We start from the raw sequence: 25230 nt of genomic DNA on the forward strand, positions 1-25230 counted from the left end.
AATAAAAATAAACCAATATGAGAAGAAAAACATCAGGAGAAGAGATGAGAGGAAATCTGGTTAAAAAGAGAATCTCAGCAAAAGACGATGTGTGTTATAACTGGAATTCTCTCTACAATGTTACACAGTAGTAATTGACGTTGATAGTGTTGATATTTTTTAGTATGATGTGCTAAAGAACCCTATCCTGAAATCCTTAAATAAGATGAAAAAACCTTCAATACTGGTTTAGTATTCTGTATATTTTATTGTTTTAACTCTTTAAAATGTAATAGTCAATCATCTGCAGTACTAATCAAAGCATCAGTTTCCATTTTTTTGGATAAACACTACTAAACTAAGAAATATGATTTACTGCAAAGAGTATTCATTGAATTAGTATAAAAATTGGTCTAATTTTTTTTAATTAGGAAAAAATGTCTTTGATAATTTGAAATATGCATCTCACATTTCCAAGGGGTATTTGCTTAAAATCAGATCATTCTTCTATTTATACTATGACTTCACTTTCTTTGCCTATTTTTCTCTGATTCTACTTGTAGCTATAGTAGATATTACATATTTTTTTAAAAGACCTGATACCCTAAAGTGATTGCTTTCAATAACCTGACTCTTCCCATACCTATTTAATATATCTACATATATATTCCTCTACCTATGTCATCTCCTCTATAACTGTGGATTACTGATTTCATAACTATGGATTACTGATTTCTACTGGCTTCCTCAGTGGGACAGGCCTTGCAGTTCTTGGTTTTCCTATTCCAAGGTTAGCCTCCTAACCCGTCTGCTCCTGATCTTATTACTCAGAGACGTCTACTAAGTATTTTGTTTTCCATGTTTGTTGCCAAATGTAGGGCTGACCCCACGTTTCTTGTTTGTGCAACGTGCACACATGTATTTAAAAGCCAGTCTTATCCATATTTTAAAGGAAGGTTAACTGGATATGTTGTCACAGGTTTGCTCTTTGCGGTGAATGGAAAGCCTTACTTTGATGACCAAGAACCCGTGCAAGGATTTGTGATGAACTTTTCCAGCGGGGAGATTATAGATGTCTTCAAGCCAGTACGCAAGGTATTCACATACACTAACTATGTATCAGTTTTCTTGAGGATAAAACTAAAATGTGAATCTTGGAACTCAATTTACACTTCAGTCATTTTTTTTAAATTTAAAGGCGACGTGATGGTTTTCTGGCTAGGTTGATGGGAATGCTGTATACTGTGTTTTATTTAGAAACAATGCCCTTGTCTATTCCTAGATGAATTTCTTCAGATGCAAGTTAACACTATATGCAGTTCTAAGGTCCTTAGTAGACTTTTGTACATGATAGCAGGCTTAAATTCACTGCAGTTAGAATATTGCAAATGTAAGATATTTTACATTTTAGATATTCCTGGTTTCATCCAAGTAGAAAAGATACCACAATATGTTAAACTCTATAGTTCTCTTAGATTCAGTAGAAATCTTGCTTGCTTTTTTTAATGTTATTTTAATGTTACTACACTGAGCAACAAGACTTGAAAACAGCACTCCTGGAATCAAGTTCTAGAGACTTGGTTTCTGTAAAAGACTCAAGTCTAGTTCTGGCCTCACAGTGGCATACCGTGGTTCATTCTAACAGTGCTTTATGCCAACATGGTGACCACGGTGTGGTGTGCCCAGAGCCCTCTGTCTCCTCACTTAACTTCCCTGCAGAATAACTGTCAGAATGACCAGAATATTCACATGTACCACCTGAATGTGCTCGTGGTACAGCAATTTTAGCTAAAATGCTGCAAATAAGAGCTATTTTTCAAAATTTGTAAAGATTTATCAGCTTCAGTGGGTCAAAATGCAACTTTTCATAAGCCACTAGATAAATATCTCCAAACTCAATTTCTCACAGTATTCTCTAAGACACCAAATTTGCTAGCTAAAAAAAAAAAAAAAAAAGCTTTACAATACCAGTGTTAGAACACTGACAGCCTGTCTGGGATTTACTAAGCTTCATTCTTAAGGTATCTATTAAGCACCTATCTATGTCAGGCATTATACTAGATACTAAGGCTATGATAGTGAACAGGACAGGGCACAGCCTTTCCTTCAAATAGAGTTTTAGCAAAACTTACAGGATCCACGTTGAACCAAACTAAATCTGAAGTAAAGATTCCAGTACCAATTTATTATTTTTTTTTTTAGTTTCTTTTGATAAATTGATATAACAAGCAAGACTTTTCATGCAAGTATTTCACCTAAAAAGCAATAAACAATCAAATGCCTGATCATAATAGCCCTTCAGAAACAAATTCATTAGACTGATAATAGATGTTTTATTTCAGTAGTGTTTCAGATCCTTATTGATTATCTGATCTTCATTGCTTTGCCACTTTGAGCTTCTTCATATCTGTTGATAAGGAAAGTGAGGGATACTTCACTTCCTGTCAGAACTTCACTTTGTTTTCAGTGTTTGCTTGATTGTTCTTTAAATAATAAAATACTGTGTCAATTGGGATATTAACTTTTAATTCAAATGTGCATCTAGAGAGCAACACCAAGTGCTAAGCTAGAGGCTAGATTCTTAATAAGCTTTACTGTCATAAAAATATTAGCATCCCTGAATGAAGGTTTCAGGAAGCCTTGTGCCTGAACATCAGTATTCATCAGACATCCCATGATGAGGAAGTCACAATATATGGGTCAGTACAGCAAACTGGAAAAGAGACTCTGACTCCAAGGCGAAATTTGCTTTTCCTTTCAGTAAACAAGACTTGCTATTACACTGAAACATAGAAATGTATTCTGTGTTGACTCAGTAAGTTGAAACCCATCTGTGAATCTCTCAGACTTTTCATTTAGATTATCATCACAAAGATTAAGTTTGGGTGAGGAGACTAATATGGTGCAATATTATTACTTACTCTTATTATTACTTACTCTTATGGGGCTTCCCTGGTGGCGTAGAGGTTAAAGCACCTGCCTCCAATGCGAGAGACCTGGGTTCGATCCCTGGGTTGGGAAGATCCCCTGGAGAAGGAAATGGTAACCGACTCCAGTATTCTTGCCTGGAAAATCCCATGGATGGAGAAGCCTGGTAGGCTACAGTCCATGGGGTTGCAAAGAGTCGGACACGACTGAGCGACTTCACTTCACTTCACTTCGTTCTTATGTAAGAAGTGCTTTTTCCTTCAAGTCAAAAGTCAAGTTTTACATACTGAGTCTGTGCCACTGTTTGCTCCTGTCCACTGCTCATGCCTTTATGTAGTTCAGATCTTCCTCTTCCATGACATTCTTTAGGAATGTTTATGTTGGAATCTACAGTCTCCATCTTTATCCCTGTGCAGCCGAACCGAGATGGTAGGACAGTAGAGAAGATGATTCTACCAAATGGTGTCAAAAAGTTCTGAGGGCAAAAATCCATCGTTGCTCTCCACATTCTTCCTCCCATAATCACAGCAAAGCCTGTGGTCCTGCCATCTGCCTTCACACACACCCTTCAGGCTGGAATTTTTTTGTCTTCTTTATTTGCAAGGCTGCTCATGTGGAAGAGGAAGGAAATAATCCCCACTGTGCAATACTAAAAAAGAAAGAAAGAAAAAAGGGAACAGTAACCCCAGATTCATGTTATTTCTCCGACCCTAACTATGGAGATTAAAATCACAGTATTTGACAGTATTTGAGCCTGAGGTTCACACAAGGGAAGTTACCTGTCCAAAGCCACACAGGACGTAGCACACCTGGATCTTAAACACAGATGTTTTATACTTTAAAATGTGTTTAATATTGAGGCCAGGGGACGTATTAAATCATAACATGAACCAATTTCTTAGAGAATGATTTTACTTAATATTAAGTAAGTTTCAACTTATCTTGTTTAAAGCACACGTAGTTAGGCTATGGAGAACACAAATTCCTTATGAATTTTTAAAACAAAATACAAGCTGTTGAGGGCAGATTGCTCTGGGCTGTGTCACCAGATGCCCAGGAGGATGCTAGCATTCTTTCCTCTATAATTTGATTTTGTTAGGGAGAAGTACCTCAAGAGAAGATGTCAAAGCGTAGAGTAGAAGATCTAAATCTTTTTGACTCTGAAGTCGTAAAACTCAGGCCTAAATCTGACAACGTAATGTTGTTTCAGTTGACACCGACAGTGAAATAATGCATTGAAAAGATGGTGCCTGTGACTGCAGTAGGAATAGGGGTCTCAAAGTCCCCTTCACTAAGCTTCCCCTGAACCCCTCCTGTGGCCCCAAGAAATTTCCACTGAACTCCTGTTACCCTGGATCAGTGTGAGAACCACAGATAGAGGTTCACTGTTGTTATAGCCTTGAACTGATGGCCCTTCCAATGAACAGTTCAAACATTACCCCCCCACCTTTGTTTCTCCACCTATTATAATATTTTTCCCATCAGAAAATGTGAAGTACTTTACAACCATATTGTTGTTGTTCACTCCTAAGTCACGTCCAACTCTTTGTGACCCTATGGACTGCAGCGCACCAGGCTTCCCTGTTTTTCACTATCTCTTGGAATTTGTTCAAACTCATGTCCATCGATGATGTCATCCAGCCATCTCGTCCTCTGTCATCCCCTTCTCCTCCCATCTTCAATCTTTCCAGCATCAGAGTCTTTTCCAATGGGTCAGTTCTTCACATCAGGAGGCCAAAGTACTGGAGCTTCACCATCAGCCCTTCCAATGAATATTCAGGGTTGATTTCCTTTAGGATGGACTGGTTTGATCTCCTTGTTTGCAAACTGGTTTTTTAAAACATGTTTTTGTAGAGAAGAGGAACTCCCTGTGATTTTCCAGCCTTTTTGCCACCAATCAGGTGAACCCCAAATGAAGATGAACATTTTCTGACTGGCTGAGGAGACTGCAATAAGGCAGCGTTTGGATTCCTGGCTCTCTGTCCTTCTTCTGCTCTTTTGTCAAGCTCATTTGATAGTCTGAAGGAAGGCGCCTCCTTGGCGTGGGCTGTCTCATGTTTTTCTTTTCAATGTGACCAATTGTTGCTGATTTTAAAAGACACTAGTTTCACCAAAGCATGTATTCTGGCCCTTTCTCAGTGAGCTGAGAACAGAAGGTTGCCTCCTTAGCACCCTTTATACTCAGCAAACCAAAGTGGACAGAGGCTGGCTGATAAGCCCACAGTCAGGATAATGTTCCTGTTCATACTCACTGATCATATTTTTTAGAATGGTGTACTCATTCTAGGCAGGTCTCCTGGCCTCAAAGGTGAAAATACCATCCATCTCCTACCAACTGGTGGACACGTGGCACCTTTGAAAGCTTCGGTAGAAAGATGGAAATGTCAGCTGCCCAGCATTTTCAGCCTGCTTTTCCAGGAACTAGCCTGGTGACCCTGAGAAAGTCACATAAGAGAGCTGCCCTTTCTGCTGTTTCCTCATGAGTGAGATGGCATGGTGTTGAAATGAAAATGTGTGGTGCAGAAAGACATCGTAAAATGCCAGTGTAGCTGCAGTAGGCACAAAAGCCAGCAAATACTGGAGGGAACACTCCATTTGTGTCCTTTGCTGAAAGAAAATATTGTCAACACTGAGCTTCAGAGTAGGAGTACGCCATATTACTGCAGAGCTCTTAATATGCATTTCAGAAATAATCAGAATGCCCTGAATCTTTAAAATGATTCCTCTTATCAGTAACACATAAATACTTTTTAAGGAAGTGTATCATAGCTTGATGGGAATAAAAAAAAAAAAAAAACTAATGCCTGGTCTTTTTTTGGAGAAGGCAATGGCACCCTACTCCAGCACTCTTGCCTGGAAAATCCCATGGATGGAGGAGCCTGGAAGGCTGCAGTCCATGGGGTTGCTGAGGGGTCCTTTTCAGTTGTCTAAATTAAGCCAGCAAATTTGACAGTGGTCAAAGTTAGAAAAACTATGAGGGCAAAAGGGAAAAGTGAAAGTCGCTCAGTTGTGTCCGACTCTTTGCGACCCCACGGACTATATAATCCATGGAATTCTCCAGGCCAGAATACTGGAGTGGGTAGCCTTTCCCTTCTCCAGCGAATCTTCCAGAACCAGGTCTCCTGCATTGCAGGTAGATTCTTTACTAACTGAGCTATGAAGAAAGCCTGAAGGCAAAAATAAATATAAATAATTAGACAAATATAAACAATTAGATAAATGGCATAACACCAACTAAACAACACTGTAAAAAAGTAATCCTTTTGTAAATGTTCGCTTTTTATAAGACTTGAAGTCAGTGTTGAGGCTGCCAGGGCGTTTCCCACCTCATAGAATAAGGTCTGGCGGAGGCGGTGTCCAGTGCGTGAATGGATGACTCAAATCTTTGGTCTTGAGCTGCTTCCATCGCTGTTTCTTTGGTTTGAGTCACATGCGTGTGGTTCTCTCGGGTGCTCTGCTGTGCCTTTCCGCCTCTTCATGAAGAACCGGGCGCAGGCTCGCCCTTACCGTGTGCTTCTTGTTCCGGCAGCACTTCGACATGCCCCACGACATCGCTGCATCCGAGGACGGGACCGTGTACGTCGGAGACGCTCACACCAACACCGTGTGGAAGTTCACCTCAACCGAAAGTATGGCTTTTACAGCTTGATTGTCCACACTTTTCACTCAGGTTTATTGCTTAAAAACATGTGAAAAGAAATGTGCTTGTCCTTCTCTTTTTATGGTTAGCAGCGTAGGAAGTCAAGGTATGATTCAGTTCACTTCAGTTAAGTTCAGTCGCTCAGTAGTGTCCGACTCTTTGCAACCCCAAGGTATGATTGGCAGTTGTTAAAAGACCTCTTTGGTAGTCATTTCAGGGATTAAATGTCTTTAAAGTGGGAAGCAACATTTTTTTTTTTCCTGCTGGAAGTTATCCCCTTGTTTCCACAGATATTCCACAGAAAATTCTTGATGCCTGAAGTAATGTCTATTATGTTGAAAGCCCACATTAATTCCTATTTAGCTTTACAGGAGGAGGAGGAGCTGGCTCTGGCAAAGCAGAGAGGCTGAGTGAGGCATCACTTCCCAAGTGGCTCTTCGGCTCTCAGTAGCTGAGGAGCATCTCAGAAGACCAGGATCTGAGTCAGACATGTTTCATCCCAAACAGGAGGCACTCTGCATTTTCCCTTCAGACTTCACATTGTTCAAAATATTGAACTGTCTTTTCATGAATTCACAAATCATGTCTGGGGACAGAAGAGCGTCTCTCAGGATCAGGCCCAGCTAGTTTGGGGATTTCCAATTGTACTTTGGACACTATTTCTAATTCTTAAAGGGTATTCTAAACTAGCCTCTAAACTAGCCTTTTTCTACTAAAAAACTTAAGCTTTCTAACTTGAACAATACCAAATACTTAAGAGGCCATAAAACTCAGTGTCCAGAAATGCTTTTAAAATATGTCAGGGTACAAACAGGAAGAGAAGATGAGGTTAAGGAGAAGAATTAAGGATAATAAATTTGAGGTATTGGGAGTTACAACAGATTTCTTTAAATAGAGAAAAAATAAAGACTGGTGGCCTTGATGAAGGTAAAGAAATACTACTTATAATAAGGACAAATGAAAATTATAACAAGGAAAAAATACAAGATATAACAAAGAAAAGTAAAACAATGAGTCCAAAAACTTTAATCGTATAGCATACAGGTCTTGGGCAAGAATCCCTTAGAAGAAATGGAGTAGCCCTCATAGTCAAAAAAAGAATGTGAAATGCAGTACTTGGATGCAATCTCAAAAAGGACAGAATGATCTCTATTCATTTCCAAGGCAAACCATTCAATATCATGGTAATCGAAGTCTATACCCCGAACAGTAATGCTGAAGAAGCTGAAGTTGAACAGTTCTATGAAGATCTACAAGACCTTCTAGAACTAACACCCAAAAAAGATGTCCTTTTCATTATAAGGGAGTAGGTTCACTAGAATGTGAAAGTAGGGAGTCAAGAGATACCTGGAGTAATAGGCAAGTTTGGCCTTGGAGTACAGAATGAAGCAGGGCAAAGGCTAACAGAGTTTTGCAAAGAGAATGCACTGGTCATAGCAAACACTGTCTTCCAACAACACAAGAAAAGACTCTACACATGTTCATCACCAGATGTTCAATGCCGAAATCAGATTGATTATATTTTCTGCAGCCAAAGATGGAGAAGCTCTATACAGTCAGCAAAAACAAGATCAGGAGCTGACTGTGGCTCAGATCATGAACTCCTTATTGTCAAATTCAGACTTAAATTGAAAAAAGTGGGGAAAACCACAAGATCATTCAGGTATGACCTAAATCAAACCCCTTACAATTATACAGTGGAAGTGAGAAATAGATTCAAGGGATTAGATCTGATAGAATGCCTGAAGAACTATGGATGGCGGTTTGTGACACTGTACAGCAGGTGGTGATCAAGACCATCCCCAAGAAAAAGAAATAGAAAAAGGCAAAATGGTTGTCTGAGGAGACCTTACAAATACCTGTGAATGGAGGTGAAGCAAAAAGCAAAGGAGAAAAGGAAAGATATATTCATCTGAATTTAGAGTTCCAGAGAATATCAAGGAGAGATAAGAAAGCCTTCCTCAGTGACCAATGCCAAGAAATAGAGAAAAACAATAGAATGGGAAAGACCAGAGATCTCTTCAAGAAAATTAGAGATACCAAGGGAACATTTTATGCAAAGATGGGCACAATAAAGGACAGAAAGGGTATGGACCAAACAGAAGCAGAAGATATTAAGAAGAGTTGGCAAGAATACACGGAAAAACTGTACAAAAAGATCTTCATGACCCAGATAATCACGATGGTGTGATCATTCACCTAGAGCCAGACATCCAGGAGTTCAAAGTCAAGTGGGCCTTAGGAAGCAAACTACGAACAAAGCTAGTGGACATGATAGAATTCCAGTTGAGCTATTTCAAGACCTAAAACGTGATGCTGTAAAAGTGCTGCACTCAATATGCCAGCAAATTTGGAAAACTCAGCAGTGGCCACAGGTCTGGAAAAGGTCAGTTTTCATTCCAATCCCAAAGAAAGACAATGCCAAAGAATGTTCAAACTATCACATCAGGTGGCCAAAGTATTGGAGTTTCAGCTCATCTCACACATTGGCGAAGTAATGCACAAAATTGTCCAAGGCAGGATTCAACAGTATGTAAACAGTGAACTTTCATATGTTCAAGCTGGATTTAGAAAAGGCAGAGGAACCAGAGATCAAATTGCCAACATCTGGTGGATCACTGGAAAAGCAAGAGAGTTCCAGAAAAACATCTACTTCTGCTTTATTGGCTAGGCCAAAGCCTTTGACTCTGTGGATCACAATAAACTATGGAAAACTCTGAAAGAGATGGGAATACCAGACCACCTGACCTGGCTCTTGAGAAACCTGTATGCAGGTCAGGAAGCAACAGTTAGAACTGGACATGGAACAACAGACTGGTTCCAAATAGGGAAAGGAGTACTTCAAGGCTATATATTGTCACCTTGCTTATTTAACTTATATGCAGAGTACATCATGCAAAATGCCAGGCTGGATGAAGCACAAGCTGGAATCAGGATTGCTGGGTGAAATATCAATAACCTCAGATACGCAGACAATACCACCCTTATGGCAGAAAGCTAGGAAGAACTAAAGAGCCTCTTGATGAAGGTGAAAGAGGAGAGTGAAAAAGGTGGCTTAAAACTCAACATTCAGAAAACTAAGATCATGACATCCGGTCCCATCACTTCATGGCAATTAAATGGGAAAACAATGGAAACAGTGATAGATTTTATTTTGTTGGGCTCTAAAATCACTTCAGACAGTGACTGCAGCCATGAAATTAAAAGATGCTTGCTCCTTAGAAGAAAAGCTGTGACCAACCTAGACAGCATATTAAAAAGCAGAGACATTACTTTGCCAACAAAGGTCCATCTAGTCAAACTTATGGTTTTTCCAATAGTCATGTGTGGGTGTGAGAGTTGGACTATAAGGAAAGCTGAGCACCAAAGAATTGATGCTTTTGAACTGTGGTGTTGGAGAAGATGCTTGAGAATTCCTTAGACTGCAAGGAGATCAAACAAGTCCATCCTAAAGGAAATCAGTCCTGAATACTCACTGGAAGGACTGGGCCTGAAGCTGAAACTCCAATACTTTGGCCACCTGATGCGAAGAACTAACTCATTTGAAAAGACCCTGATGCTGGGAAAGATTGAAGGCGGGAGGAGAAGGGGACAACAGAGGATGAGATGGTTGGATGGCACCACGACTCCATGGACATGAGTTTGAGCAAGCTCCAGGAGCTGGTGATGGACAGGGAAGCCTGGCGTGCTGCAGTGCATGGGGTTGCAGAGAGTCGGACATGAATGAGTGACTGAACTGAACTGAACTGAATAAAGTCCTAGTTAGGGCTGAGTGCACAGAGGTGCCTGAGGACTGATGCCCTTCAGCAGTGGCTGCAGACTCCCCTGTCAGCGCGCCGGTCCCACCACCTGTCTCCACAAAGAGAAACCAGAGGGTTTGGGCAGATAAGAAAGCAAGGAGAGATGGATAATTCTCAGTTGCATGACTGAAGTCAGGCTTTTCAGAATAAAAATAAATGATTAAATACCCTTAAAGATGGAAAAAAATTTCAGAAGTCTAATTAGTATCTTCATTTTACACATAGGAACATGATACTTGAACTCATTAAGACTTCTGTCTAAGCCACTTTAATTCCAGTATTCCAGTTCCACTCCAGGGGTTGGTACTAAACAGAGATGCATGTCCGAGTCAGCTGGGGAAGGTTTTCAGAGCACACATGGCCAGACCTCACTCACAATCTGCAGGAAAAAGAGGGGTTATAATATGAGTATCTTGGAAAGACTTCCCAAGTTGGTTTGAAATATCCCAATTGAGAAGCACTGCAGTACAGCATTCAGCTTTGAGAGAGAAGCCTTCTGCATAGTCCAGAAGGCAACCAAATCATAAATCTGGAAAACAGTACCTTGGGAACGGTAACACTGCCATGGGAGGCTGAACAATAGTCTTGTGTATTTATGTTGTAGTATTTAACTAGGCAAATCAGTTTGTCAACTAGAAGACTGATAATCAGACGTGACAGATCCAGTGATCAGTCTGAGATGTCCACATGAAAACAGGGCTCCTTGATATTTCAGAAATAATACAGGATTATAGACTTCACGTGGAAAATCTCGTTTTGTAGACAAAGATGTTAGAGATATTATTTCAGCTTTCCATAGGAGGATTTTATTCAGGATTCTAGGACCTGGCACCTAATTAATTAGTGATTTGTAATATTAAAATTTTTTCTAGTATAAAAATGTATTTGATGAATTAAAGAAATTTTTCTGCTGAGAAAAATGAATATCAAAATTAAGGTTTCAGATTTTTGCGGGTGGGAATTCTGATTTTTCTCTCTGCTTGCTGTGCTGTGTTACAGAAATGGAGCATCGATCAGTTAAGAAGGCTGGCATTGAGGTTCAGGAAATCAGAGGTTGGTCAGATTCCTCTTATGCCTGTGAAACCCAGGGCGGTTTGTATTAAATGCATTTATGGCTCTTGATTGTACTTAAAATTTTTCAGGTAAAAATATAATACAACACAGTAAATTATCTATTAACTTCTACTATGTACTTGAGACTTTAAGCCTACATGTTGCCACTGCTTTTTCTGATAAACTGGAATAGTAATAATGAGCTCAAATTCACCAATTTGAAGTGATGAAAAGTGATCAGGGATGTAAGAAATCTACAAGTGGGCCAGAAACGTTTAGAGAGGGAAAAAGCCAGTTGGTCACTTCTGGAAGTATTTCAACCTCAGCCAATTAGAAAAATAACCTCCAGCATACTGGGAAAGGTTTTCGTTTATGGGCTCTAATCATTAGAGTGAAAAATATCTTTGGTGAGTTAATAATATAGGGGCCTGAAAAGATTAGCTGCTCCCTAAGCTCTAGTCTTACTACCATTCAGTCCCCAACATTTACTGTGGGCCATCTGTGTGTAAGACTCAGCAGGTTTAAGGTAAATGAAACTGTGCCTGACTTCAAGACGCTTGTAGCCTGGAAGGACTGTACGTGTATGCACAGATACTTACACGCATATGCGAAAGTGTTAGTTGCTCAGTCATGTCCCACTCTGTTGGACCCCATGGACTGTAGCCCACCAGGCTCCTCTGTCCATGGGATTCTCCGGGCGAGAATACTCCAGTGGGTAGCCTTTCCCTTCATCAGGGGATCTTCCTGACCCAGGGATCAAACCCCCAGGTCTCCTGCATTGCAGGCAGATTCTTTCCTATCTGAGCCTCTCTCTCTTTGGTGTATATTGGAAGGCATGGGGAAATAGAATGTGGTACTGGTAAAACTAACAGATTCATTTGGAATCCCAGTCAAATTATTTTCTCCCTTTCTTAGCTTCAGTTTATATTTATACATCTTCACTATTTGCAGGGGTTTGACATGGTTATGTGTAGTTAAGAACTCACTAGAGGTGTTCCTAATGTTTAAGTAGCCAAGTGGCTCATTTCTTAGTTACTTTACAAATTATTCTCCTAGATATTAAGACTTAACCACAGGCTTACTTGTTTTCCTTTCTCATGAAAGCAGGTGGAAAAGACATGAAAAGAAGCGAGAAGCAAGAGGGAGTTTAGGGATTTTATATAGGCAGATAAGAAAATATAGCCGGCTCAAGGTTGAAAGGGGTAAGACAATATTATAAAATAAGTAAATAGCAACTGTTTGGCATTTGTAGAGATTATACCCAGGTGACACTACTGAGTGACACTCATACAACACTCATGTTGAAGAAGTTCCTATTCCCTGTTACTGTTATATATAGAATTATTGATAAGCTCTGTTTGCCCTGAAATAGAGATGTTGGAAAAGATACTATTATAAATAATAGCCATCACTTATGGAGCACAAAAAGGGGCTATACAAAAATTAAGTTTAATCTTTACACCAACCAAATGATAATTGCTCTTATCCTCATTTTACGTATGTGAGGAAATAGAGGAACAGAATTAATACTAAGATATTACATGGTAAAGCCAGAATTTAAGCCAGTCTGGCACCAAAGCTATGTTCTGAACCACTGTTACTGTCCTGTTGAGGAGAAATGAGTACCACCAATTGATTCACCTTAAGTTCTTCCAAGAATTACAGATTGGTGATAGTGGTAGTTTATTCTGAAATTGCTGGATTTCAAAGTAGCCTCACGCCATTTCTATTTAAATCAGTCAGTTCAGTTGCTCAGTCATGTCCAACTCTTTGTGACCCCATGGACTGCAGCACAACAGGCTTCCCTGTCCATCACCAACTCCCAGACCTTGATCCAAACTCGTGTCTATTGAGTCGGTAACACCATCCAATCATCTCATCCTCTATTGTCCCTTTCTCCTCCTGTCTTCAGTCTTTCCTAGCATCCAGGATCTTTTCTAATGAGTCAGTTCTTCACATCATGTGCCCAAAGGCCAAAGTATTAGAGCATCAGCTTCAGCATCAGTCCTTCCAGTAAATATTCAGGACTGATTTCCTTTAGGATGGACTGGCTTGATCTCCTTGCAGTCCAAGGAACTCTCAAGAGTCTTCTCCAACACTGCAGTACAAGAGCATCAGTTCTTGGGTGCTGAGCTTTCTTTATGGTCCAGCTATCACATGCATTCATGACTACTGAAAAAACCATAACTTTGACTATACAGAGCTTTGTTGGCAAAGTGATAGCTCTGCTTTTAAATATGCTGTCTAGGTTGGTCATAACTTTTCTTCCAAGTGGCAAGCATCTTTTAATCTCATGGCTGCAATCACCATCTGCAGTGATTCTGGAGCCCTGGAAAATAAAGGCTGTCACTGTTTGCACTGTTTCCCCATCTATTTGCCATGAAGTGACGGGACCAGATGCATGATCTTCATGTTTTGAATGTTGAGCTTTAAGCCAACTTTTTCGCTCTCCTCTTTCACTTTCATCAAGAGGCTCTTTAGTTCCTCTTCACTTTCTGCCATAAAGGTGGTGTCATCTGCATATCTGAGGTTATTGATATTTCTCCCAGCAATCTTGATTCCAGCTCGTGCTTCACCCATCCCAGCATTTCACCTAATGTACTCTGCATAGAAGTTAAATAAGCAGGGTGACAATATACAGCCTTGATGTATCCTTTCCCAGTATGGAGACAGTCCATTGTTCCATGTCCAGTTTCAACTGTTGCTTCCTGACCTGCATACAGATTTCTTAGGAGGCAGGTCAGGTGGTCTGGTATTCCCATCTCTTGTAGGATTTTCCACAGTTTGTTGTGATCCACACAGTCAAAGGCTTTAGTGTAGTCAATGAAGCAGAAGTAGATGTTTTTCTGGAATTCTCTTGCTTTTTTTTTATGATCCAGTGGATGTTGGCAATTTGATCTCTGGTTCCTCTGCCTTTTCTAAATCCAGTTTGAACATCGGGAAGTTCACGGTTCACATACGGTTGAAGCCTAGGTTGGAGAATTTTGAGAATTACTTCGCTAACACGCAAGATAAGTATAATTGTGCGATAGTTTGAACATTTTTGGCATTGCCTTTCTTTGGGATTAGAATGAAAACTGACCTTTTCCAGTCCTCTGGCCACTGCTGAGTTTTCCCAATTTGCTGGCATATTGAGTGCAGCACTTTCACAGCATCATCTTTTAGGATTTGAAATAGCTCAGCTTGAATTCCATCACCTCCACTAGCTTTGTTTGTAGCGATGCTTCCTGAGGCCTACTTGACTTTGCACTCCAAGATGTCTGGCTCTAGGTGAGTGATCACACCGTCGTGGTTATCTGGGTCATTAAGATCTTTTTTGTATAGTTCTTCTGTGTGTCCTTGCCCCCTCTTCTTAATATTTTCTGCTTCTCTTGGGTCCATACCATTTCTGTCCTTTATTGTGAAATGTTCCCTTGGTATCTCTGATTTTCTTGAAGAGATCTCTAGTCTTTCCCATCCTATTGTTTTCCTCTATTTCCTGGCATTGATCACTTAGGAGGGGTTTCTTACCTCTTCTTGCTATTCTTTGGAAGTCTGCATTCAGATGAATATATCTTTCCTTTTATCTTTTGCCTTTCACTTGTCTTCTTTTCTCAGCTATTTGTAAGGCCTCCTCAGACAACCATTTTGCCTTTTTCTATTTCTTTTTCTTGGGGATGATCTTGACCACTGCCTCCTGGACAATATCACAAACCTCCATCCATAGTTTTTCAGGCACTCTGTCTATCAGATCTAATCCCTTGAATCTATTTCTCACTTCCACTGTATAATTATAAGCGATTTGATTTAGGTTATACCTGAATGGCCTAGTGGTTTTCCTTACTTTCTTCAATTTAAGTCTGAATTTGTCAATTAGGAGTTCATGATCTGAACCACAGTCAGCTCCTGATCTTGTTTTTGCTGACTGGATAGAGTGTCTCCATCTTCGGCTGCAAAGAATATAATCAGTCTGATTTTGGTATTGACCATCTGGTGATATCCATGTGTAGAGTCTTCTCTTGTGTTGTTGAAAGAGGGTGTTTGCTATGACCAGTGCATTCTCTTGGCAAAACTGTTAGCTTTTGCCTTGCTTCATTTTGTACTCCAAGGCCAAACTGGCTGTTACTCAGGTTTTCTTGACTCTCTACTTTTGCATTCCATTTCCCTGTGCTGAAAAGGACATCTTTTTTCATGTCAGTTCTATAATGTCTTGTAGGTCATCAAAGAACTGTTCAACTTCAGCTTCTTCGACATTAGTGGTTGGGGCATAGACTTGGATTACTGTGATATTGAATGGTTTGCCTCGGAAGTGAACAGAGGCCATTCTGTTGTTTTTGAAATTGTTCCCAAGAATGGCATTTTGGAGTCTTTTCTTAACTACGAGGGCTACTCCATTTCTAAGGGATTTTTGCCCATAGTAGTAGATATAATGGTCATCTGAGTTAAATTCACCCATTCGAGTCCATTTTAGTTCACTCATTCCTAAAATGTCAATGTTCACTCTTGCCATCTCCTGTTTGACCACTTCCAACTTACCTTTAAATAGTTCCCACCAAAACTCTGAGACTGTACTGGTTGGCGTGTTGTGAACAGCCCAGCCACCTGTCTCACCCTGGTTGGCCAGTCACAGGGACCCGTTCTCACCCACTGACCACCTTCTCTCTCCCTCTGCACACCGCAGAGTCCATTTGGTCATGGAACTTCCCAGCAGTTCAAATAGTAAACTCAGCTGAAATCTCTTGTCATGACAGTCCTGTTTTAATAGTTAGGAATACCCAAACCCAAATGAACTTGTTCTAGTCCTCTTTGAACCCATATGAGTCTCATTAAACTTTTTTTTTTTAAGATTATTTTCTTACTACAGAAAGGAATATAAATCATGCTGGATCGCCAAGAGTTTTGTCTTTTATCACAACCTGTAAGCTTGGTTTCAACCAGCTCTTACAAAAGAGAAAGAGAAACATCTTCCCAGATTAACAACCCTGTACATACATGGTAATTGTAGATTTTGAAATTCCACTAACCTTTCATGACACTCATCCCCACTGAATGGTTACACAACTGATCAGTAATAGCAGAGTTTCTGAACCAGTATTTTGCTCTCAGGCAGTTTCAGGGATAAGAGAATTTGTGATGCTAAGAAACTTAGGAAAGGGATTGAAACTTTCAAATGAAGTTCCTAAGGGTAAAACAGACACACCAGTATCCCTCCAAAAGCATAGCCTTTACCCCTCTCCCACCCCACAGTGAAAGATGATGATGGTGAATCTGTCTTTAGAAAATAGAAATAAATTCTCTAATGCCATTGGCATCTTAGACCTTATGGAGAGCAACACATTGTACAGGAAGCACAGTGCATTAAACAAACCAACCCAGAAAGGTGTAGAGGAAGACCTTCTTTTGTTGCACTTTGCTTTATTGTGTCTTTCACAAGTGAAAGCTTATGCAGCCCTGCATTGAGCAAGTCTGCCGGCACCACTTGCCAACAGCATTTGCTCACTTCCTGTCTCCGTGTCACATTTTGGTAATTCCTGAAATATTTCAAACGTTTTCAATGTTATTTGTCATGGTGACCTGTGATCACCATCTTTGATGTTACTGACTTGCTGAAGGCTCAGATAATAGCATTTGTTGCAAGAAACTTTTTTTTTTTAATTAAAGCATGTACATTTTTTAAGACAATGCTATTGTATGCTTAATAGACTATGGTATAGTATAAACGTAACTTTCATTTGCAATGGGAACCAAAAACATTTATGTGACTTGCTTAATTGCAGTATGTGCTTTATTGCAATGGTCCAGAACTGAACCTCAGTGGCTCCAAAATAAGCCCAGGATCTTATTAATGCTGTATGGACTTTCCATGCCTTCTCACATGTTACTTGCCATTATGCCATCTAAAACCTTCAGCCTTCAGTTCCATCTGTGATGAATGGGGTAGTAATTGTTGTGTTGGTGTATTTAAAATGTCTCTCCTTCCTGTTCCAGTTATTTCCATTCCAAAGGTCTCTGGGCTTCTCCCCTTCTGTAAAGGGGGAGAGACACGCATGTGCTTGTGTGTGTGAGCTCACACGAGAGTGCACTTCCCTTTCTAAATGCATTGCTTAAAAGAAGAAAGAGAACACCTCTTAGGCATCAGTCTTCAGGATTATTTTTATTTCCAGGTATCTGCAGAGATGCTGGGAAAGCTTGTTTGAAGATATTTTTGTTGTTGATTTAATCTGTCTGGAGTCATGTATGACAGGAAAATGTCAATGAGCAACCCCCACCTTCTAGTAGCGCCAGGTCCTGGCTAATCTTAGAGCTCCTCCATTCCATCTTCATCAAGGATGCTCTGAATTACTGGGGGGTTTTAGTGAAAGAATTTAGGATAAAGAGTAAAAGTGACAGAATTTAGATTGTTCTTCATGCTTTGAGTGAAATTCTTAGACTCTTAAGTGATAACTATTTTTTAGGCTTTTTACTCCCCTTATAAAGTCATCTAAGAGCAACATATTGCTTTTTTAACAGTAGGAAATTAAAATTTTTTTATCCTCATTCTTTAAAATGTAGAGCATCATTTAAAATCTAAACATACTGCACCTGGTTCCAAAAGTTAGAATGTTCCAGTATTTTTAGTAGATGACATGCAGAGTACAGAAGAGGTGTGGATATCAAGGATTTCTAAAGTACAGTGTGTGCATCTTAGCAAGTTCACCACCTTATTCTCAGCACACTTTCTGTGAAAGGTAAAATGATTCTTTTAGTCTGTCACCTAGTCATAGTTCTTCTTTCCTTTTATTGGAGCTCTGTCCTAGCTCAGGCTTACAAATGAAATTACATATGAGTTGGCACAGCCAACATCCACGGCCTAGGTAGATGCGCTAAGTGACAGGTAGAAAGTGCTATGTAATTACTCTGATTATAGTCACTTTCAAATAGGCACAAATCCTTCTGCCAAGGCAGCAATTTCGTGTCCTCCAATCTCCACCTCTTTGGCCTGTATTTTGTAATCCTATCATCACTTTATTGTTATTTTTTGCTTAAACATAGAACAATTTGTATACCTTTTCAACAATAATGAAGAAAAAGACAAAACAGCTAGTAGCCAGGAAAAATAAGAATCATACTCTTATTCCTCTTGGAAACTGAGACTTAGATTAAATTTGAACCATTTAGATCTATGAACCAATCCCTTTCCTCCTTTCCCACTCAAGTTTGAAGACCCACTTCCATGGATAAAAGAAGAGAAACAATGGTCTCCCCTTAATGACAGTGCAGGGAAGGGAAGGAGAACTCTGAGGCCATCTGTGAAGTGGTGATCACAATAGCGCCCACTCATTGGCTTGGTGTGATGATGAAATGAGAAGAGTGCCTGAAACAGTGTATGTGTGCCCTAGATATCATTGAGACCGGTCAGGAAGCTTGCTCTGAATATTGAGGCAAAAAGCTGGAACCTAGCAGTGTGTATCGTAAACGGTGTTTACAATGTCTTAAGTAATTTGAGAAATGCTTCCTTGGAGAAGTATTTCCAATATGTCTACACATATTAAACTTTGATCGTGTTAAAACACTAATCCTTGCCACTTTGTCAAAATTACCATGAGGCCATCTGATACAATTTGTATCATAGGGCAAAAGGGCACACCAAGAAGCTGAAGTTCAGAAACCTTGTAAGCCTTTGGGCAAACACGGTTGTAACTTCTAGCTTCACACACAGGGTTCTGGGCAGAGGCATGTATGTGTTCTTGGGGGCAAGAACATCTCAAGGTTCAACCTCATTCTACATCAGTAGTTGTTAAGATTCCTACAGTCGCTTACTTAGTTTTGTTGTTATCAGTTTCCCAAGTAGTACTTTAGGCGTGATATCTACCCAGTATCTGCCAATATCACAGAACAGCTGTGTAAGTTATTTTCCTCAACAACAAACGGACATACAGTGCATCCAGGTACACTTATAACTTGCTGGAAACTGCAGAAAAGAACCTGGAAAGGACCCAGTTCCCTTTTTCCAATTCTGGAATTAATGCATGCAACTATGCATGTGAGGCACCAGTGATTCAGTGAACACGAAAGAGGCTCATAAACTAAAATCACAAGGAGATAAGTACTTACGAAGCACCTTAGGATAAACATTTATGCTCAGTAATTTCATGAAGGAGGTCGTTGTCATCCTCACAGTTATACAGAGGAGGTGTCTAAGGCCCATATCACTTAAGTAACTTGCCCAAAGTTACACAAGCTGGCTCTATAGGAGAACTGGGATTCGAACTCAGGTTCATCTGACTCCAGTATGCACACCAATTCTGGTCCCTTATACCATGTCGCCTGTTCATTTTAACTTTGCAAAAATGCAAAAGGAGGATACATCTTCTGTGGAATTATGCCTAAAGAGGAAACAAAGGGTAGAACCAAATAAAACCAATTTAAAGGTTTTAAAAACCATTCCATGGGAATTTGCCAGTCACAGGTACCAGCTCGGTAGCTACAGATATTGAAGCCTGAACCCCACATGCATTGAGCTCAACAAGTTCTTCGTGAGCAGCTGTTAATCTGACTGGGCAGGGGCGGGTGGGAGGGTTACAGAGTCTTTGAGTCAGTTGAATATTGTCAACTCTTCTTTCCCTGAAGAATCCGAGGCAGTTGTTGAAACCAAAATGGAGAACAAACCCGCCTCCTCAGAATTGCAGAAGATACAAGAGAAACAGAAGCTGGTCAAAGAGCCGGGCTCCGGAGTGCCGGCTGTTCTCATTACAACCCTTCTGGTTATTCCTGTGGTTGTCCTGCTGGCCATTGCCTTATTTATTCGGTGGAAAAAATCAAGGGCCTTTGGAGGCAAGTAAAACGAGCCCCTTGAATTTGGAACCTCCCTGCGAAAGAGTGTTTGACCTGATTATCAAAGTTTGGTTGTGACCTTTTTTTCAGTGTGTTTTTTTTTTTTCAAGTGTTCTATACCTCTTTCAGTGTGATTGTCTATGTTCCAAATATTGTCTATAGTTAGTATCAAAGTGGAAAAATGTACCTGGAGCTTCAGAATTTGGATAGATAAAAGCCCAACCCCCTATTACAGCTTTTTAGCATTGGTGTAAAGCCATTAGATGTCTCCATATGAAACTGTGTAGATGAGTAGAGTCTTTATAAATTAGCTGAAGCGTCAGGAGGGAGGAGATCCCTGCTGTTAGAAACAGGCCCAGTCCTCAAAACGCCTGGGTCAGTTTTTAGAAGTTGTCTGTTTTTCCCTAGTTGTGGCTCTAGCCCCTAGCTCTGTGACCTTGGGCAAGTTACTTAACCGCTCTAAGCCAGAGGTTTTTCATCTGTAAAGTGGGGGTACAATACTCACAAGGTTGTGTAGGGATTAAATGAAATAATGTACATACAGCATTTATCACAGAACCTGGCACCTATAAGTGCTCAATTAATAACACCAGTGATTATAAGGAATAATCATTAGTAATAAACTAATAAAAAGTCATAAAAGATACTTGTCTTAAACCTCACCTCTCTCAGGAAACCAATTATTTCCATAGAAAACCATTTGACAGTTAAAAGAGTGGAGTGAAGGAGGGGAGAGTCCAATACCGGTGTCAGTGTTTTGTCCAGTCATCATCATAGTATCAGACTGAGTAGCTGCGTTCCCTTCAAGGTATCCACATAAGTAAATAATCCAACTCGTGATTCTCACCTCTCAGAAACAGTCCCTTGGCGGGGTCCCCAGGTCCCGAGGCAGGAGGCTACAGCTGCATCTGGGAAGGTATTAATGGACCAGAATGGTGGACAGCATTCGATCAAGAAACAGCATGTGATCCAATTTCAGGCCAAGGCGACTGGCAGGGATTCAGTGCCCTCGGCAAAGCCCTGACACAGAAAAGGACACCGAAAATAAAACCAAAGGATTTAAATTAATAATTTTTGAAAGGGAGTTTTTCTAGGACTTCTTGCTTTTCACCTGCAGTCAATAAAGCTCTTCAAAAATACAGCTAACTCTTCCCAACAAGGGCTGAGCAGAGGCAAAGATAAGTAGATATAGTCGTTGTCTTCATGGAATTAGATGGAAGCTTCAAAAGAGCAAGAATCTTGTGTGTTTGCTTGTTTCCTGATATATCTCCAGCATAAATAACAGTTCCTGGCCCTGAGGATTTGATAAATAGTCGCTGGGAAAAGGATGGAATAAATAATTGGAGCTCACAGAATAGATAAGACATAAAAAAGAAATGACATATAAAGGTATTAATAGATGGTACGTACAGTGATAAATATGTGGAGTATCAGAAATACATGAGGCCAGGGGGCGGGGTATAGCAGGAATATTGCTAATCAGTGCACTTAAAGGAGGAGTGGCTGGGGTGTCAAGAAGGTTTGGTATCTACCTCTTTGCTGTTAGCACATGTGCGTGGTGCTGCTACCAGAATATTGTTCACAGGAGTATGTTGGGAAGACTGAGGGACCCAGGTCGAACCATATGAAATTGCCATTCATGTTCAGTCATGTTTTAAAAATTACAGCTTTATATGGTTCAGTTGAATACATTTAATTCTGTTTTAATCCTAAAAGTATACCAGCCTCTCACCTTTTTTCCATTCATGTTCAGTCATGTTTTATTTAAGAAATTACAGCTTTATATGGTTTAGTCTAATACATTTAATTCTAAAAGTATACCAACCTCTCACCTCTTTTCAACATTTGTTCCTGATAGATCTTATCCAGTCTATGAGGGTTTTAATAACCCTCGTGAAAGGCCTTCCACTTACTCAGCACACCCATATAGCTTGTCAGCGTCACATCAGACACTGTGCTGGGCACACGGGATGCAAAACTGAGGACCAGCCCGCATCCTTGTGCAGTTTGCAGTCTTCGTTTGTCGGCTTGCTAACCGTCTTATCAAATTCTCCTTCCCTCCTTGCTTGTTTCTCTCCCCACCTCCCCTTCTGCCTTTGCTCTGTGCTCCACCATGCCGCCCCCACTCCTGTTAGAGGCTTCGTGGGAGAACCCTGAGCCTTATTTTCCTGACCATAGTCCGGAAGGGAGTGTTGGAAGCAGGGCAGAGAGCGCAGTAAGACACACAGCACTCGGAGAAACCAAGTCAGTCTGGAGTTCAGCCTCCGCCTAAGGAGAGAAAGTCAGTTTTTCATGGAACAAGAATTTGGGTCACCATGTATGGCTGCAGATACTCAGGGTTTCAGAAGTTTTTTGCCTTCAGTCTTATGTAAAAAGCAAATGCTGTACATTTGGATCCAAAGCTTCCTTAATCAGGACATGTACTGTTGTTAATAGAAAGCCTAAAACCTCAGACCAATATTCCTAAATTGTAGTAACCAAAGCTTCCAAGGTTTTACAAATTATGGGTAATTTTTAAGTTTGTCATAATAAAGGTAACTAATATTTACCGAGCATTTCCTGTGTATATACCAAACACTGCTTGTAAACATGTCACATGCTTACGGAGAGGTAGGGATTGTCATTGGTCCTGTCTCTTCTTCAGAAGAGAAAACTGAGGCTCAGAGATGTAATTTGAGATTGCACAGCCTATAAGAGACCTAGGTAAACTGAGGCTCAGAGAAGTGATTTGAGATTGCACAGCCTATAAGAGACCTAGGTAGGAGTCAAACCCAGCTCTGGCCCTGGTATGTATGACAATGATACGTTGCCTTTTGCCCCCTTAGAATTCTAAGAATACATACAGACAGGAGCCAGGCCTTGTTATTAATCATTTAGGAATTCCTTATTTTGTGTTGAAAGCTGGGCCCATGGATTGAGGAGGGTGATTGGGATTTATTTTGAAATATGCCCTCTTTCTCTAGCAGATTCTGAACGTAAACTTGAGGCCAGTTCGGGAAGAGTTCTGGGAAGACTTAGAGGTATGCGTGTGACCTTTTAGAATCCTTCCCATTTGATTCACAGTCAACAAGATCATGTCTTTTAAAAAGCAAGGAGATACTTTGTATTTTCTCTCTGGAAATTAGGCTCCTCCTGTGTAACACAGCATCCCCCGCAAATGCCAAATGCAAACCATGCACCAACCAAAAGTGTGTGACTAAGGCCCCAGGTTCCCCAGCTTCATTTTCGCACCTTGCCATTCTGTGTCATCGACTTCTTCTCCCTGCCTTTTCATGTCCCCCCATTTGTCTTCAGCGAATTTTCTGTCACCCCTGTCGGTGTGTCAGTGCGTGTCGTAGTGAGGATGACCTTTTCATAAAGTCATCGTAATGAAGAGCTGCTCAAGGGGACAGCCATTCCCGAGAGCCTGGAAAAAGCAGGAGCTGAAATAAATCCTGCAGAAATGCATAATCCTGGGGAGCTTTGGGGTGTTTTGTTCGTTTGTTTTCTCCTTATTTATTTTAATGAACCTGTGGAGTTGTATCTTTCTGACTCTGACGGATCAGTGTCTCTATGTCATTTTTCCCCCCTCTCTAATACCTGCCCTTTCCCATCCCCAGAAGAATTTATAAGGAAACTGAAAATCATTTGTGCAGACCTTACCTCAATCCTCTGTCCCTGTTCGCTTTCTCCAGGAAAGGGAGGCGGAGGCCTAAACCTGGGCAACTTCTTCGCCAGCCGGAAGGGCTACAGCCGGAAGGGGTTCGACCGCCTCAGCACGGAAGGAAGCGACCAGGAGAAAGATGAGGAAGCAAGCGAGTCCGAAGAAGAGTACTCGGCCCCGCCGCCCGCCCCCACCCCTTCCTCCTGAGAAACAGGGTTTTCTTTTAGGCTGACGAGATTTACCAAGGATGCCAGGTTCCTTTCCCCTTGAGCACGTTGAGCGTTTTGCGTATTTAATTGTAAACTGTACCCGTCTGTGTGGGACCGTACACCTTTTATTTACTTCCTTTGGGACTAGTTGGCTTCTGTTTCTAGTTGAGGAGTTTCCTGCAAGTTCATTCACCATGCCATTGTCTTTATATGAACATAGGATAGAGAAGCGATCCTCTTCTTCCATCACACTAGTCGTTTAGGGATGGAAGGTTTGCTCATCTGCATTTTTGAGACTTTTCTGTAGTTTGTAAATAACTCCGTTCTCTGCTTGAACACAGTATTCTCCCAATAGCACTTCCATTGCCAGTGTCTTTCTTTGGTGCCTTTCCTGTTCAGCATTCTCAGCCTGTGGCAGTGAAGAGAAACTTCGTGCTACATGACGACAAAGCTGCTAAATCTCCTATTTTTTTAAAATCACTAACATTATATTGCAACAAGGGAAAGAAAAAAGTCTCTATTTAAATTGTTTTTTTTTTTTAAATTTCCTTCCTCAGTTGGTGTGTTTTGGGGATGTCTTATTTTTAGATGGTTACACTGTTAGATCACTATTTTCAGAATCTGAATGTAATTTGTGTAATAAAGTGTTCTCAGAGCATTAGCTGTCAGAGTGTATTTTGCAGTTTTTGCATATTTGCAGGGCTTGTATACAACTTTTGTAATAATTACACAAACCTAAGCTATAGTGAAACCTGTGAAACCTTTTCAATGTTTCAAAAGAAGTGCATTGTATTAAAATTAAGAAACCATTTTATTATGTAGCACATATAAATTAAAAACCAGCCCGAGTTTACATATGTGTGAAAACCAGGCTTTCTCTAAAAATTCAAAGAGGATTTTTGCTTGTATAACAATCAGAAGGTAAATAATAAAAGGTGATTGTAGCTAAGAGGAAACCTGTGTCTCAAATTACATATATAAATTAATCCATCAGTGTAGGTTACTACTAATGGTTTTCTTTTTTAAAGAATAATTTTACTCCAAATATCCTTGTATTTTATAGGAATATTCCATCTTACAGTGACTACAAATTACTTTTAAAACATATTTTTCATAATCTGTCAGTTGAGTTTAGTAAGAACCTGATAGCTTTTCTTTTTATAATAATCAGACTCTAGAACCCTT

At 40.3% G+C, this 25230-nt stretch overlaps 1 protein-coding gene across 7 annotated transcripts in view; it reads left to right on the forward strand.

Annotated features, from left to right (window-relative positions):
• PAM (peptidylglycine alpha-amidating monooxygenase) overlaps positions 1 to 24864 on the forward strand; it is a 172844-nt gene extending 147980 nt beyond the window's left edge. For 2 of the 7 annotated variants that reach the window (XM_052644035.1, XM_052644039.1), the window contains 6 exons: positions 959 to 1074; positions 6437 to 6536; positions 11347 to 11400; positions 19990 to 20193; positions 23160 to 23213; positions 23868 to 24864. In XM_052644035.1, the coding sequence (XP_052499995.1) occupies positions 959 to 1074; positions 6437 to 6536; positions 11347 to 11400; positions 19990 to 20193; positions 23160 to 23213; positions 23868 to 24043 (704 nt within the window). In that variant the 3' untranslated portion in view covers positions 24044 to 24864. Of the gene's footprint in view, positions 1 to 958; positions 1075 to 6436; positions 6537 to 11346; positions 11401 to 19989; positions 20194 to 23156; positions 23214 to 23867 lie in introns of all 7 variants that reach the window. The other 5 variants (XM_052644036.1, XM_052644040.1, XM_052644037.1 and 2 more) reach the window with 3 other exon arrangements.
• Positions 24865 to 25230: the final 366 nt, after the last annotated feature.

The sequence above is a fragment of the Budorcas taxicolor genome, chromosome 7 (assembly GCF_023091745.1).
Source record: "Budorcas taxicolor isolate Tak-1 chromosome 7, Takin1.1, whole genome shotgun sequence".
In the NCBI taxonomy this organism is placed as follows: domain Eukaryota; kingdom Metazoa; phylum Chordata; class Mammalia; order Artiodactyla; family Bovidae; genus Budorcas; species Budorcas taxicolor.